Source organism: Lactuca saligna, chromosome 1, assembly GCF_052625555.1.
Source record: "Lactuca saligna cultivar CGN05327 chromosome 1, ASM5262555v1, whole genome shotgun sequence".
In the NCBI taxonomy this organism is placed as follows: domain Eukaryota; kingdom Viridiplantae; phylum Streptophyta; class Magnoliopsida; order Asterales; family Asteraceae; genus Lactuca; species Lactuca saligna.
The window spans coordinates 95,430,336-95,447,047 of record NC_136417.1 but is presented as its reverse complement, the minus strand read 5'-3'; the positions used below and the strand labels follow the sequence as shown (position 1 = coordinate 95,447,047).

Here is a 16,712-nt window from a genome sequence, read left to right as displayed (position 1 = left end):
GACTTGCAGGGACTAGGAAGAAGTGAGAATGTGGAGCAAGGAAGAATAAACTTAATCATGGGGAATAGGAAAGTTACACCTGTCACCAAGATTGGAGTTTATACTTTATCGCTAAGTAGTGGGTTAAATTTAGATTTGAATAAATGTTGTTATTCGCCAGAAATGGCAAGAAATATTATTTCCTTTCATGCATTGTACAAACAAGGTTTCACCTTTTCGTTTGATAATGAAGTTGGTTCGATTAATGCTTTCTTTAATAATGTTCTTTATTTTAAAGCATTACCTTGTGATGGTGTGTATGAAGCTGTATCTATTGTAGATAACTTAGGAAATAATGTTTTGTGTATTGATTCTACTAATAATAATAACTTGGATAAAGCATCATTATGGCATTGTCGTCTTGGACATATAAGCAAGAAACGCATATGCCAACTCCAAAAGGATGGAGTCTTGGAGTCGTTTGACCTAAAGTCAAATGATAGTTGCGAATCATGCTTACTTGGAAAAATGACAAAGTCACCCTTCACAGGCTCGTGTGAAAGGGGTGAAGGTTTGTTGGACCTTATACACACGGATGTGTGTGGACCATTCAAACATGCCACAAGGGATGCTAATCGTTATTATTTGACTTTTACTGATGATTACAGTAGATATGGATATGTCTACTTAATCAAGCATAAGTCAGAGACTTTCGAGAAGTTTAAGGAATTTAAATATGAAGTCGAGAATCAATTGGGCAGGAACATTAAGATGCTTCAATCCGATCAAGGTGGTGAGTATCTTAGTTCAGAGTTCCTCGACTATCTAAAGGAATGTGGGATTGTCTCACAATTAACACCTCCCAGGACACCGCAGTTGAATGGTGTGGCTGAGAGGCGTAATCGAACCTTGTTGGACATGGTTCGTTCCATGATGAGTCGAGCTTCGCTACCAATCTCATTCTGGGGGTATGCCTTAGAGACTGCCGCCCATATCCTTGATCTAGTCCCTACAAAGAAAGTTGCCAAAACTCCTCACGAGATGTGGACTGGTAAAGTACCTAAACTAGACCACATCAAGATTTGGGGCTGCGAAGCTTTCGTGAGACGCGAGACTCATGATAAGCTCGAACCCCGAAGCGAGAGGTGTATTTTCATCGGCTACCCACAGCAATCCTTTGGTTACCTCTTCTACAGACCTAGTGACAATGTGGTCTTTGTAGCAAGAAGAGGAGTCTTTCGAGAAAGAGAGTTTATAAGCCAAGGAGACAGTGGGAGGCAAGTTGATCTTGAAGAAATTCAAGAGTCAAGTGGTGAAGGAACTTCAAACTCTGGCCCTCAACTTGAGGAGGAAACTCCTGTTGAGCCAATTGACGAATCTGTACCTCTGAGGCGTTCCACGAGAGTTAGGAGTGCACCTGAGCATTACTATGGATTCCATATTACTGCAAAAGGTGAGACACTTATTAGTGATGAGACACTAGTAAGTCAAGATGACCCTAACAGCTACGAGGAAGCCATGGCAGGCCCCGAGTCTGCTAAATGGAAAGAGGCGATGGATAGCGAGATACAATCCATGTATGACAATCAAGTTTGGAACTTGGTTGAGAATGTACCAGGTCGAAAGACTGTAGGGTGCAAATGGGTCTTCAAGAAGAAGACCGACATGGATGGTAAAGTACACACTTATAAGGCTAGACTGGTTGCAAAGGGCTTCTCTCAAATTCCTGGAGTGGATTATGATGAGACCTTTTCTCCGGTAGCCAAGATTAAGTCTATTCGGGTTTTGTTAGCCATAGCCGCATTTCATGACTATGAAATTTGGCAAATGGATGTCAAAACCGCTTTCCTTAATGGAAAGTTGGCTGAAGATGTTTACATGAGTCAGCCAGAGGGTTTTGTCAGTAACGAGTACCCTAATAGAGTGTGTAAGCTTGAGAAATCCATTTATGGATTAAAGCAAGCACCTCGCAGATGGAATCTTTGCTTTGATGAAAAGGTCAAGGAATTTGGCTTTTCTAGGAGTGAAGATGAATCTTGTGTATATGTCAAGGCTAGTGGGAGTATAGTTAGCTTTTTTGTATTGTATGTGGATGACATACTACTCATAGGAAACGACATTCCAACCCTGCAGGAAGTAAAGTCCTGGCTTGGAAAGTGTTTCGCTATGAAGGACCTTGGTGAAGCTGCCTATATTTTGGGGATAAGGATCTTGAGAGATCGGAGTAAAAGACTAATTGGACTTAGTCAAAGTACCTACTTGGAGAAGGTTCTGAAGAGATTCAGAATGCAAGACTCCAAGAAAGGAGAGTTGCCCATCCAGAGCAGCGCCAAGTTGAGTAAGACACAAAGCCCTAGCACTGAGGCTGAGATAGCAGAAATGAGTCGAGTACCTTATGCTTCGGCTGTAGGTTCGATCATGTATGCTATGATGTGTACTCGACCTGATGTAGCCTTTGCCTTGAACATGGTTAGCAGGTTTCAGGGGAACCCTGGCAAGGCACACTGGATTGCGGTAAAGACTATTCTCAAGTACCTACGAAGGACTAAGGACTGGGTCCTTACCCTCGGTGGGAGTGATGACTTGAGAGTTGTAGGGTATAGTGATGCTAGCTTCCAGACTGATAGGGATAACTTCCGCTCTCAGTCGGGTTGGGTCTTTACCCTAAATGGAGGAGCAATTTCTTGGAAGAGTTCCAAGCAAGAGACAGTGGCAGATTCTACTTGTGAATCAGAGTATATTGCAGCTAGCGAAGCGGAAAAGGAGGCTTTATGGCTGAGGAACTTCATTGGAGACCTTGGAGTTGTACCAGCTATTAAAGAGCCAATGGAAATTTTCTGTGATAGTGAAAGTGCTGTTGCCTTAGCCAAGGAACCAAGGGATCACGGGAGATCCAGACACATCGACAGAAAATACCATTTCATCAGACATCGGATCGAAGAAGGACTCCTCGTGGCAAAGAGGGTATCATCGGATGAGAACCCAGCAGATCCCCTCACGAAGGGACTGACTCGGGTTAAGCATCTCCAGCATGCTCGGAACATAGGGCTGAAGGATGATATTAGATTTAGTAGTTAGATAACCTCGAAATTTGTAAAGTGTAATTGACATTTGATGATGAATAAAAGTGTTTTATTTATGAGTAAAGTGTTGCTATCTCTTGTCGATCGTTTACTATATTTCTTTTGCATGTTTTGACTTCCAGAATAATTTTGTTTGGTATAACATATTATTCAAACCTCCACAGTCGGTCATATGTCGGAAGTAGGTATGAATCAAGACTGTCATGTTTGGTTGTAGAGGTCTGGGACAAGGCTACAACAATCATGAGTGCTCATAAGTTCTGAGCATTGGACTCAACCCACGCTCACTGGAATCACTTCATGGAATTCTATCTCGAGTGATCGTGAGACGGTAATATCATATAAGTCTTTAAACCTAGAGATATGATTTGTTACTTACAAGTTGGTTATGCATTGATTGTACGAAAAACGCATTGGTAACTCGATGTTATAAAATCGTGCTCTTGTGTGTAATTCAATGAGTAGTAGAACAAACATATGAGTCGAAGTTTATCTGTTCCTTCTTGGATTAGAAGCTGATATCTGGGCCCCTCGATGATTTTGTTTTGACCTATGTACCGGGCCCGGTCAGAACTAAGTTGATGTGTTCAATTAAGTTCTTTGTCAAACAAATCAGAAATCGGGAAACAAATTGTTGGACAATAAGTAAGACATTGTTCCATGTATTTGTCCGACTGATATCTAGAACAGAGGATTATATGATCACTTATCTTAAATGGCGTACCATCATTTTCTCAGTTTCGAGAAACCTTGTAAAGAGCTACGATTGCCGATCGGTTCCTGAAGTCATACTTGCAGTAATAGTTATTAGACTTATCCAAGTGGGAGACTGTTGGATAAGGTGTCTAAGTCCATAACTATTTCTGGTATGTACTTGACCCGACCCGGCATGGTCCATTTGGGTTGCATGGCACCATGCAATTGGATAGACTAAATGAGAGAAATAACACTTGGAGATTATTAATATATTATAAGTTCTAATATATTAATAATGTTATTTGATTAGTTTGATCAAGAATTAATTTAGAATTAATTAAGTGATCAAAAGATAACTAATTAAATATATGGGTTGATTAAGTAAATCATCCATATCTTGTATAGTGGGCTAAAAGGCTCCATGGACCATCAAGTTGGGTTTCACCCATAGGATGCTCCATGGATGCTCCATGGGAGTTACAAACCCATGGGTCATGGAAATGAAGAGTCATGACACATTAGGGTTTAACCCTAGATGTGTCAACACTATATAAGTAACATATCCTCCACCCAAAATCGGCTACACTAAGAATCAAGAGGGCTTGGCCGATTTTGAAGAAGTGAGTATTCTCTCTTAAGTTCTTCCAAGAGCATTTGGTGTTGTGTGAAGCATTTGAGGCATCACACTTGGGGTGCTAGGCTCACAAGGTTTCAAGGAACACAAACAACAACAAGGTAAGTTATTCTATCTATACTTTATGTTAAAATTGTTCCCATGTATGCTAGATAGGAATATAACCTTGGAATTCAACTTTGCATGACAATTAGACAAACATAGATCCAAGGTTATTAGGGTTGCATGTACACTTAGGAAGTGTTAGAATGCTCAAAACCCATCAATACTTGGCCAGGGTTAGAATGGTCATTTTACCCCATGCATGGATTAAGGATTATGGTATATGAACCAATTGCTAATTAGGTATATTGTTTGGTAGTGACAGCTCGGGAAGCTGGTGGGGCAGCAGCTAAGGAATTCATGTGGGAAGCTTCTGCAGTACGAGGTGAGTCTTCTCACCATACCAATGGGTCTAAGGCACCAAGGCTGGCCCATTTTATGTTATGTGGTACACTAGTTGTAGTAGGTATATATGGTATGATAGTTAGCTTTATGCTAAGTGGTATGCTAGTGATTATATGATATGTGGTATGCTAGTTGTCTTTGTGATACTTGCATGGATGACCATGTGGGGTAGCCAACGGCACAATTGTATAAAACCCTAGTGGAGCCCACGGCATCCTTATAGGTTTATATACATGTTGTGTGTAGATACTTCTGTGATACATGATATGCTATTTAATTATATACTTCCTCCATCCCAATATTATTTTCCACATACAAAAAAACACACAGATTAAGCACAAACTTTATATAATAAAATAACAGTTTTGTCCTTACTTTGCATTTAATGTTCCAATAAATGTTTATTTGGTTAAGTAATAATGAGGGGTATTTTGGGGAAAATGTTATTTATTTTTAGAAGTGTACTATTGTTTTGGGACAAACCAAAAAGGAAAGATGGACTATAATTTTGGGACGGAGGGAGTATGATATTGGCAGGGAAGACCCTGGGGGAGCCCGTGACATTGGACATAAGACCATGTGGGGTAGCCCATGGCATTCCTAGGTAAAGACCATGTGGGGTAGCCTATGGCATTGGATGTAAGACAATGTGGGGTAGCCCATAGCATTCCTAGGTAAAGACCATGTGGGGTAGCCCATGACACGAAGGTGTAAGACCTTGGGGGAGCCCATGGCATCCTTCCAGGTTTATGTATGCATGGCTTATGTGGTATGTGTAGCTTTATAACTAATATGATATGTGTTATATGGATTGGTGTGGGGTATGCTCTGGGAAACTCACTAAGCTTCGTGCTTACATGTTTGTTTATGGTTTCAGGTATCATCGTTCTGGAAAGGAAGCGCTCGGATTAATCGCAGTGCACACACCTATGATTTCTGCAATGAATGATTTTGGGATAAACTCTGATAAATGTTTTACTTAAGGATGATTTGAAATGTTTGAGATAAATGGTATCAATGTTTTAGCTATACTAAAAATGAAATTTTTTTCCCTTGATTTTTGGGTCATTACAAAACAAACATACATATACCAAACAAACAACATAATCATAAACATACCAAACAAACAACACAATCCTATAATCATACAAGGATTTCAATTTCATATAATCTTATACATATATACAATTTCAATTTGAATAGGAAAAAAAACTAACATGTTTCGTTCTTTTTGCTGTGAAGGTGGGATTCTAATTGTCAAATTTGATGGTGATCCTCCGGTGGTGGTGGCTGGTGGTCACCGGAAATCCACAAAATCAGAAGAAGAAAAAACAAAAAAACACACCAAATTCCTACATGATCTGGCAGTGAAGGAGAGAAGTTGAAAGGAGGGTGGGGTCGTCGGTGGGGAAGGATGAAGGTGGTGGAAGACGGACGGTGGTGAACCAAAACTGGTGAACAACTATAAACACCAAAAAAAAACCCAAATTAGGGGTAAAAACCTTGACTACACAACAATAAAGAAAGAAATCTGAGTAGAAAAGATGTTACCTAGTGCTAATCACCGGTTTGGAAGGTTGATTGTGATTTTCGTCGGAGAGGTATGAGCTTTTGCATCACTGTGAGCAAATGAAAGACCGACTGCAGTCTGTTAGGGTAAACCCCCATGACGACGACATGTCGTCAGTATTCTTGATAAACGATGTCGTTTCATTTTTTGCTTGAAAAAAAACAGTGCCGACGACATGTCGTCAGTATTTTTGATAAATGATGTCGTTTCATTTTTTGCTGGAAAAAAAAAAAAAAAAACAGTGCCGACGACATGTCATCGAGATAGGTATTTCACGCGGATCGCCACGTGGCTTGCCGACGACAAGTCATCGCTATAGATTCCATAAAACTAGGTCGTTCTGGTATTCTGGATCATAGAATATAAATAAATGGAAAATAGATTTATCAATACCTATCCCGACAATGTGTCGTCGGCATGATTTTCAGAATACCGCAAAAAATTTGGTCATTCCTGCCAGACCTTTAGCGACGGCATGTTGTCGGCACAATATATCCTGGTCAAATGAATTTGGTCAAAATTGGCAAAAGTTATGGCGACAACTAGTCGTCAGAATAGGTGGACTTGTAGCGACGACATGCATCGTCAGGATAGGTGTCGTCGCAATAGTTTCGTATTCATGTAGTGAGAGTGGTGAAATTGTTGGTTAGCTTTCGATTCAAATTCAATGCTCGAAAGAAAAGTCAAATTTGGTTTTTGTATCATGTTTGGATTCAGATTATAGTCTCAAAAAGTCCATCCCTTCGTCGCCGGTTATGGGTAAAGGCCGCATCGGCATCTAATCCCTCTATGTACAGATCGATCGTAGATGGAGATGAAGGGTTTAATTAGATTTTTTGTCCAGCTGGGTTTTTTGTTTGTGTGTGGTGTGTGCGCGAATGTGAGAGGGGCAAAGAGGCATGGACAAAGGGTGAAGAATGAGGTGGATTTAATTCAAGTTTTTTAATCAATTAAAAGCCACTTGTACATGAAACTCGTAATTGGTAATGGTAGGTAAAGGGACCAAAACATTTTTCCTTTAAAATGGATGAAAAATACTTAAAAGGACTAAAAATGCAAAGTCAAAATACAAAATAGGGCGGTTGCGTCATTTATATATTTTGTCTGAAAAGGAAAAATAAATAAAAAGAAAACCTGAGTCCTCTGAATGTAAAGCAAAAGAAAACCACCACATCCTCGTTGACTCTCTTGTCGTCTTCCTTCCTTCGTCGTTGATTTGCCCTTAAGCTGCCGACTTAATGCAATTCGGTCTGTGGTTTTCAATCATCATCTTTCTCAGCCTCATCACTGCTGATTCATCCTCTATCATCGCTGCTTCAGATCGCCTTGTCGTCCTGTAGGCGGGTAATTATGATCAAGGCGCATTCTAACAAGTTAGTTTCACACGTAGTTAGACAATATCATCTTATTAATCATAAGTCATATCATAATCACCTGTTTCTTTCATTAACATGCGATTCAGTCCTTGTAGCGTAAAGTCCAGAATGATGAACAAAACTTCGTACACGTTGGGAAACTCTTCGATCCTTTAAAATTGCCTCCTTCATAATAAGATTAATTTATTAGATTCTTTTTGAATGATGTTATCTGCTCCTTAGTGGTTCAATATTCGACTGTCAATCTATCATAATGAGTATTTTGCTTGCTATTGAAGTCAAAACTCAATGATATCTATATACTTGTGTAAAGACTATAGAGTGCATTTACCTTTTATGTTTCATCTGGAAAGTTTTTTGCAATTTCCTTCAAGGGAGATAGTAGTGGATCATGTAGTTATTTTGAGAATGGTATTTGTTGTTGATTTGTTTGAGTATTACTTTACTGAAACTCCAATGGATTTTACTTAGACAACAGAGAATGTTTATCATGTTTACGTGGGTTAATCAAATGAAAACAGAGGTGTTGTTGCTTAAATGCATAAATTGCTTTGTTACTATCTTGCATCCAAACGTAGCCAGAAAAACAGGTTAGCCAATTTAGTTAAGTAGGTAACAGCTTTTAAAATAAAATTTCATGTCAAATTGTCAATGTAATGGCTAAAGGATCCAAAAACCTGTCACAAAATTACTACTGCCATGAGATTACTGTTGCAGAGATTTATCAGCCTCTCTTTGTATTTCATTTCATGTAAAGCAGCTTCAGTTGTATTGCTTTTCGAGTGTTTAGATGCCTAAGTTTGATGTCCATACATCCCTTGTTCACAAAGCAACCGAGTTTAGCACTATTTAAGCTATTGAATAGCCTTTGAACACAAAAATCAATATCTTTAAATATACATATACACATTATGCAGTATATAGCTCCAAAACCAACTCGAAACTCGGAGGTGCATATGTATTGTACTTTAGTCGTCACTTAAAGTTTTATTTTGAAGAATTAGAAGGTATTGTTATTATTCAGGTGTATATTTTTCATATTAGTAATTTGGATTTTATATACAGGCATTATGTACTAGATCTTGACATTGAACCAATGAAGAGTTTCAGAGCTTACTGAGATACACAAAATCCTGGGATCTTCATCTTCTTCTTCATCAACTCATAAATCATAATGGTTGTTCTCTCTGAACTCCTCTTAGAAGAATCTTCATCTTCTTCATCAACTAGTGGTTATAGTCCATCAACTCATGGTCATAGTTCATCAACGGATGCTTATAGATATGACGTTTTTTTAAGTTTTAGAGGTGTTGACACTCGTCATAGTTTCACTAATCACCTTCATAAGGCTCTCATTGATGCCGACATCAATACCTTCTTGGATGATGAAGAAGAGATTGAAACAGGTGAAGATCTTAAACCGGAACTGGAGAGTGCAATTAAGGCATCTCGAGCTTCTATTATTGTGTTGTCCAAGAATTACGCTTCTTCAACATGGTGCCTAGATGAATTGGTGTTGATCCTTGAACAGCGTATCACATCCAACCATATTGTTATTCCGATATTTTATCATGTGAAGCCCACCCATGTCAGAAAGCAACAAAGCAGCTTCGGAGATGCAATGGCTAAGCATAAACAGACAATGGAGGAAGAGACAAATGCATATAAAAGAAGTCAATGGGCTCAAAAGATAGTCCGATGGAATAAATCGCTTATAGAAGTTTCTAATTTAAAAGGAAAGGACGTAAAAGGAAGGTAATCAATTTCTTACCCGTATTTCCATACGCCTTCAATTTTGTTTGATTAACGCATAAAATGTCAATATCATCTTCTCCCTTTGCATTTCAATAAGTTTTCTCAGTATCAACAAATTAAATAGTTATTCATTTCATGTATTAGGACAAAGAAGATGCACAAAATTGAATCTAAGCCTCCTGCTATGTGATCTCATAATCACTTCATATAGATAGATTAACCTTTATGATAAAATTGACATGCGTGTTGCATTAGTATTTTATCATAAGTTGGTTCATTTAGATAAACAATCCCAATTATTTTAGTATGTTTGTTATTAAAAATCATATCGAACAATTTGATGTGTCTACTATTAACTATACCATACTACCTTCAAATCATATCATTTTTTTATAATAAATAGAGAAAACTGCAAAAATCATCCATGTGGTATCATGCTGTTTTGTTTGAAGTGGGTCCAAAAAGTTTATTATTATTATTATTATTATTTTGCAAAAATGTCATTTTCTTTGTGGTTTAGAATAATTTGGTCCTTAACTATGGTTATTATTGTGGGCCCGCCCTCCCCAAGCCTCAATCACGGGTCTTCTGTTTTCATGCCCCCCCACCCCCCACTAGAATGTAAATCAAAAGCTAAAACGCTAAACTAAAACAAAAACGAAAGTTGATCTAAAACCAGCATTAATGAAGATACATAAACAATAAATCGAATCAATAAGTTTGATGATTCAGAAACAAAAATTTGAAGATTCACAATAGTAAATCAAATCAATAATTTGAAGAATGTGTTACAAAATTGAAGATTCAGAAACTATAAACAAAACAAAATTTTGAACTACCTGTAGATAATTTGAAGAGTCACTAACAATAAACAAAAATCGCAACAATAACCAATCATTATGTTATGACTTGAACTGAAATTAAGGAATAAGCACTTCATGGTACGTATATATTTCAGGCCTGGTTTATTTTATCTCCAAGTGGAATGGCTGGAGAGTTTGTCTTATCTTCTTTTGCTAGCTTTAGTTGCGAATTATGAAAAATGGGATGAATGGTTGTAGTGTCTGAAGTTGTAATCAGTATGCTACCTAACCGATTCACTACAAAACTGTAAAAGGGCCATAAAATCATGGAGCACATTTTTCATTTGAGCGTCTTTCCAAAGGTTGTTGTCTTTAGGGTTGAAATTTAAGGTAGACACATCCCCCCAACTTCAAACTTCACTTATTTTCTTTTACTGTCCTCCCAAGGTTGTTGCCTAAATTTTTGGTTTTCCTTGTATGAAGCATCTTAGGTAAAGGTTTGAATCGATGGTGATATTCAAAAAAAAGTTTTAGAATAAGAGAGGTTGGTTTTGGAATAAGAGATTGTCCTTTGTAATACAACATTCCTTATTTATATAATAATAATAATAATAATAATAATAATAAAATTTAATATGAAAGGTCAAAGTAGTCTTTTCACAACGATTTAATTGATTAATACTCAGTGTAAAGTAAGGGACTAAAACCACAACACAACCCTTGCAAAATGACATATATTGCAAAAATGAAACCTTTTGCATCCAGCCCAAAGAAAACAACAAATCAGAGATGGACTATATTTGCAGTTTTAGATAGCAAATAACAATAACTCTCTTACCTATAAGTAGTAGAGGATAACCTGGAATTTTTTTTCTAACCACATGCATAGCCACATTGATAGTTAAGTTTGATGGTCTTGTGGAAACATAGTAAAGTTAGGTGGCTAATATGTCAAATATTGCAACATAATGGTAACTTAGGTTGTATCATACATAAATATTATGACCTTACACATTAGATGGTTATATGGTTAGAAGGTAAGTACCATGGTTTTGATATGATGAACTTAATTAATAACAATAGTATGGTGTATATATATATATATATATATATATATATATATATATATATATATATATATATATATATATATATATATATATATATATATGAGTTGATCTTTGGATAAATTAAAATCTCCAAATCTGGTTTGTTAAATTTCAGGCTAGAGACAAAGTTCATTGAAGAAATTGTGAACGATATCCACTGTAGATTACATGTACCCTTAAGGATTGCTCAACCATTACTTATTGGGATGGAATATCATATTCACTTTGTTACTTCATGGTTGAAAGATGGGTCCTCACATACTGCAGACATACTCACTACTTTGGGTATGGGTGGGATCGGGAAGACATCTTTAGCCAAACATGTCTATGGGTTGTATTCTCATGAATTCCACATAAGTAGCTTTATTGAAGATATCACAAGGAAATGTGATGGAAAGTTTAATGGGTTACTTGATTTACAAGAACAACTTTGCAATGACATTTCAAAAACAAGTTCAATTAGATTTCATGATGTGGGAATATACACCACAAAGATAGAGAATGCACTAGCCCGTAAAAGGGTTTTTCTAGTCCTTGATGATATAACCACTATTGATCAGTTGGATGCATTACTTGGAAGCAAAGGTTTTCATCCTGGAAGCAAAATTATAATAACAACAAGGGACAGATGGTTGACCGAGAGTTGTGCACTATTCAAAACAAACAATAAACCCAAGCATGAAAGACATTTGCTTCTTGGCTTAGATGAGATCCAATCACTACAACTTTTGAGTTTTCATGCATTCATGTGCAACTATCCCAAGGAAGGTTATGAAGAGGTGTCATATAAGCTTGTGAAATATTGTCAAGGAAATCCATTGGCTCTTGTAGTTTTGGGAAAGTCTCTATGTAATCGAGATGTAGCTTACTGGGAAGGGTGCATAGAAGGGTTAAATAAAGAAACAAGTTCCCATATAAATAATGTCTTGAGAATGAGCTTTGATTCTTTGCCATCCAACAATGATAAGGAATTGTTTAAGCATATTGCTTGCTTTTTTGTTGGAATAGATAGAGATGTTAGTGAAACAATATTAAAGGCATGTGATATAATCACAAGATCTGGAATCACGAATCTCATTGACAGATATCTTCTTAGTATAGGATCGAATAATGAATTAAAGATGCATCAGTTGGTTCAAGAGATGGGAAGATTGGAAGTACATCAAGAATCACTTGACAAGCCATGGAAGCGAAGTCGAATATGGTGTCATAAGGAGTCATTCAGAGTGTTGAAACAAAAAAAGGTGAGAGTATGTATACTTGTTGGTATTGTGCATATTCAAATTACTTTGTATTATCTCTTTTTTATTTTTGGCCATTTGTTTCTTTTTAGGGTAAGGGAAACGTTTTAGGCCTTTCCCTTGACATGCGCATGCTTGAGAAAGAGAAGTCTGAAGCATCATTTGAGCTAAAAACAGATGCATTGAGTAACATGGATAGTCTAATGCTACTACAAATCAATTATGTGCACATGGAGGGGTCTTACGAGAACTTTCCGGGTGAATTAAGAGGCTTGCGTATGCATGGGTTCCGTTTAAAGTCTATACCTTTAGACTTACCAATGATGAATCTGGTTGCTCTTGACATGTCATATAGCTATATTGAATCATTTGTTGGTTGTTATAGTAATATACAACGACTTGAGAAGAGACAAAAGGTAACTTATCTTCATTCATTATTCATCAATGTTGAGGTGATGAAATTCAATACTCTTCTAACTTATTTCAACTTTTTTGCAGTTTGATGCATTGTACTTAAAAGACAAAAAGTTGTTTAGATCATTGAAGATTCTTAATTTAAGTTTCTGTAAACAACTTCGTAGTCTTGGTGACTTTGACCAACTCCCTGCACTCGAGAGGTTAATAGTTAGAAATTGTGTTGGTTTGGTTGAGGTTGGTGAATCAATTGAGCAATGTATTGAACTTGTCTTCATTGATATGAGCTATTGCAAGAAGCTTGAAAAACTTCCTAGAAACATAGGCATGTTGAAGAATGTTAAAACACTGTTGCTCGATGGTTGTAAGCTTAGCGATTCTCAAATCGAGGATATGGATATGGTCATAAACATAAGAACCTCCTCCTCCGTCTTTATGGGTGCTATACCAAGTGATTTGAAGTTGTTTACAGTTTCTTTACCGAGGTCTTTAGTAAGGTTGTCATTAGTAAATAATAATTTGTCCACTGAATGCTTTCCCATGGACTTTAGTTGCCTAACCATGTTAAAGGAATTATATTTGGATTACAATCCTATAAATTCCATGCCTAGTTGTATGAGAACCCTTCCTAGGCTAGAGATACTTAGTATGGCGAATTGTAAAAAATTGAAGTTAGTTGAGCATCCTCCACGTACACTAAGTAGGTTGTTGCTATTTTCTCGTCATGGGAGTTTTGTAAAGAAAGTTGTATTTGATCCAGAAATGTCCCCACTAGAGTTATCATCAAACTGGTGGATAGATTTCACACCTGGGTCCTGTGAAATTGAAGGAATGATCAAAATCCAAGCAATGGTGGGTGTTAAGGACAAGGTATTACGTAGTTTGGGTTGGATCAATGTAGACTTCCTTAACAAAGGATACGTGGGACCTAATCCTTGGGAATCTAAAATCCAGGTTTCTTTCGGTTAACTGTCCATCTTTATGTGAATATGTATAATATAATTGTTATATATGTATTTAATTAAGGTGGTTGTATTTTGTAGTCAATGTTTTATGAATTTGGAATATTCAGCACAAAGTATGAAGCAGAGGAGATTCCGAGTTGGTTTAAGTATAGAAGCTTGGGGCCATCAATATCATTTACCATCCCATCATCATCTCCAAACAACCTTACTGGACTCAACTTCTGCTCTCTGCACACATTGAAACCTCCCGATGAGTGGTTATTATTTCCACATGATCAGTTTCCTAGTACACCAATGACGACAATTAGTAATATAACAAAGAACTGCACGTGGATATACGAACGTCACACGGATAGAGTTATTGAATATGGAAAGTGTTGGTTGGTGTTAAGTCATTGGATGTTTGGGATGAATGAAATGGAGGTTGGTGACCATGTTACTATTACTGTTACATCACCATATAATGAATTTGTAAAGGATTGTGGGGTGAGTCTTGTGTATGATGAAGTAAAGAACAAGGATGAAGAAGAAGATGCATTGGGTTATTACAAGTCATGGAATCACATAATTGGTGGAGATCTCTCTCCTTTTCAAACAACAACAGGACAATACATCCTAAACAACATGCGGTTTTTTGAGTCTGCCATTATGTTGTTTCCGTATCATGCTAAATTAATTCCAGACGGCCCCAGATATCAAGGTATATGTGATTTTTGTTAATTATATTATCGTAATATTGTTTTATGTATAATGATCTCATCTATAACCCAATTTCTTTAAATAGATGGATAATGACTCATTTGTCTTAATAGTAAATCATAACTTAAATCTTTTAAACAAATGACTAATATGTCCCATATCCACTCATTTATTATTAATTTTATTATCATATAAGATTTTATTTTTATATAATACAAAAAATTAAAGTTTGACTTTTAATTTTAGATGAATCGAACAAAGTATTGATTGGTCTAAATGGGTTGATTTGTTATGTCAGTTGACTATGTCTTTGATATGGCGGATCACATAAATATATTTATGCTTTCAATACAACTTGTGTTCAGGACAAAAGGAAGTGTCCTGGTTTAGAGCTTTTTCTCAAAGGAATACTGGCATAATTGGGAGCACACGTGTGGTATATTTTTTTCACATCCAAACCTTTCTATCATCACAGAATAAAAAGGCATATACAACTAAATATGTTATCACCATATCAATGTATACTTATGTAAAATTTTAAAATTTCTTACTTTCCATTTATTCATAGGGTAAAGGGAAATCTTCAAGGTTTTATCCTTCACGTGAATCTACTTGAGAAAGAGAGGCTAGATGTAACCGAACTACTCTAAATCAATCACTTGAAACTGGACGAGTTATATCCTAATTTTCTAGAAGAATTAAGATTATTTGCTCCTTGTAGCCTTTGGTGCCCATTTATGTTTTGGTTTTTGTATTCTTTTTTTAGTCTTTAATTGCAAAAGACAGGTGAAAACAATATGAATGATTTTTTATTTCAGTTAATACGCATGTAAGGAATATGATGTAAGTCGACATGTTGTTTTGATTACTTTATATATTCTATTCGATATTTTGTTGATTTTGTTTATGTTATTGAAGAAAAGACTTAAACGTATGTAACGCCGTAAATTTCAAAACAATTTTTCATTTAAATATAATGGTTTAATTCTTAAAAACACTTTTCTTAAAATCTCATTCATGATCAAATTACAAAACATAACTCCATTTTCACTTGCATAATAAACCAGGATCCTCAAAATATAACTCTTTCATTGGTGTGTAGAATCAAGTCGATGCCATCCCGTGATCCTGTGAGACACCTGAAACACATAACACAAAACACTGTAAGCACGAAGCTTAGTGAGTTCCCCAAAATACCACATATAACACATATTAGCCACTCGAGGCTATAACTCTGTGGGTCCGTGCACCCAAACTCTGTGAACCCTCAGGTTCTAACTCTAGGAACCTTCCGGTTCTAACTCTGTAAACATGCACAGCATAAATCACATAGAAATAATGTAGTACAACACATAACATATATAACATACAAATACTCTGTCACATAACTCTGGTTACCTACTCAAGGTAAAGTATAGTGAGAATATTCACCTCGCGTCTCTCGGTAAATATCTACCTCGTAACAAATGTGATCTAGCCTCCGCCTAATCACACAAGATAATACACCCATAAATACAACTGAACTCAACCCTAAAGGTCAACATGGTCAACGGTCAACTTTTACCGGACTCGGCGAGTACACTAGGGCGACCCGGCGAGTCTACACGTGTCCACTGATTCCCTGGGATCCTCTCTTGACACGTCGAGTGTTTTCCTAACTCGACGGGTTCCACCTGGCATGAGTCGCGGGGCCACCACGACTCAACTCGCCGAGTCTCAAGAATAACTCGATGAGTTCCAACTTGACTCAGTCCACCCGTCAACCCTCTCTGACTCTCCCTGACTCACTGAGTCAACCCCTTAACTCGGCAAGACCACTCGCTGAGTGGTTATGGACACTCTTCATGCTACTCGCCGAGTCTGTTCTTCAAACTCGGCGAGTCTATGCCATGCATCAACCCAAACTCACTCCTGAGGTCAGATCCGTTCCAAAAAGGCCAT

The 16,712-nt window shown here is 37.0% G+C and overlaps 1 protein-coding gene across 2 annotated transcripts; it reads left to right on the top strand.

Annotated features, from left to right (window-relative positions):
* The first annotated feature begins 7,550 nt into the window (after positions 1-7,550).
* LOC145041779 (disease resistance protein RML1B-like) lies at positions 7,551-15,616 on the top strand. Of its 2 annotated transcripts, none has more exons than XM_078989966.1 (8): positions 7,551-7,753; positions 8,851-9,540; positions 11,568-12,696; positions 12,786-13,109; positions 13,192-14,061; positions 14,151-14,772; positions 15,137-15,207; positions 15,340-15,616. In XM_078989966.1, exons 2-8 carry the CDS (start codon positions 8,960-8,962, stop codon positions 15,385-15,387), a joined length of 3,645 nt encoding a protein of 1,214 aa, XP_078846092.1. In that variant the 5' UTR covers positions 7,551-7,753; positions 8,851-8,959; the 3' UTR covers positions 15,388-15,616. The 2 variants fall into 2 exon arrangements, with proteins under 2 accessions (XP_078846092.1, XP_078846084.1); XM_078989958.1 differs by having other exon boundaries at positions 7,551-7,782.
* The last annotated feature ends 1,096 nt before the right edge of the window (positions 15,617-16,712 follow it).

Excerpts from the sequence above, each read along its gene's own strand:
- LOC145041779 (XM_078989966.1), top strand. The coding sequence starts at position 8,960 with ATGGTTGTTCTCTCTGAACTCCTCTTAGAAGAATCTTCATCTTCTTCA. Across the intron at positions 12,697-12,785 it reads GAGTGTTGAAACAAAAAAAG|GGTAAGGGAAACGTTTTAGG; the intron begins GTGAGAGTATGT and ends GTTTCTTTTTAG. Across the intron at positions 14,062-14,150 it reads CTTGGGAATCTAAAATCCAG|TCAATGTTTTATGAATTTGG; the intron begins GTTTCTTTCGGT and ends TGTATTTTGTAG.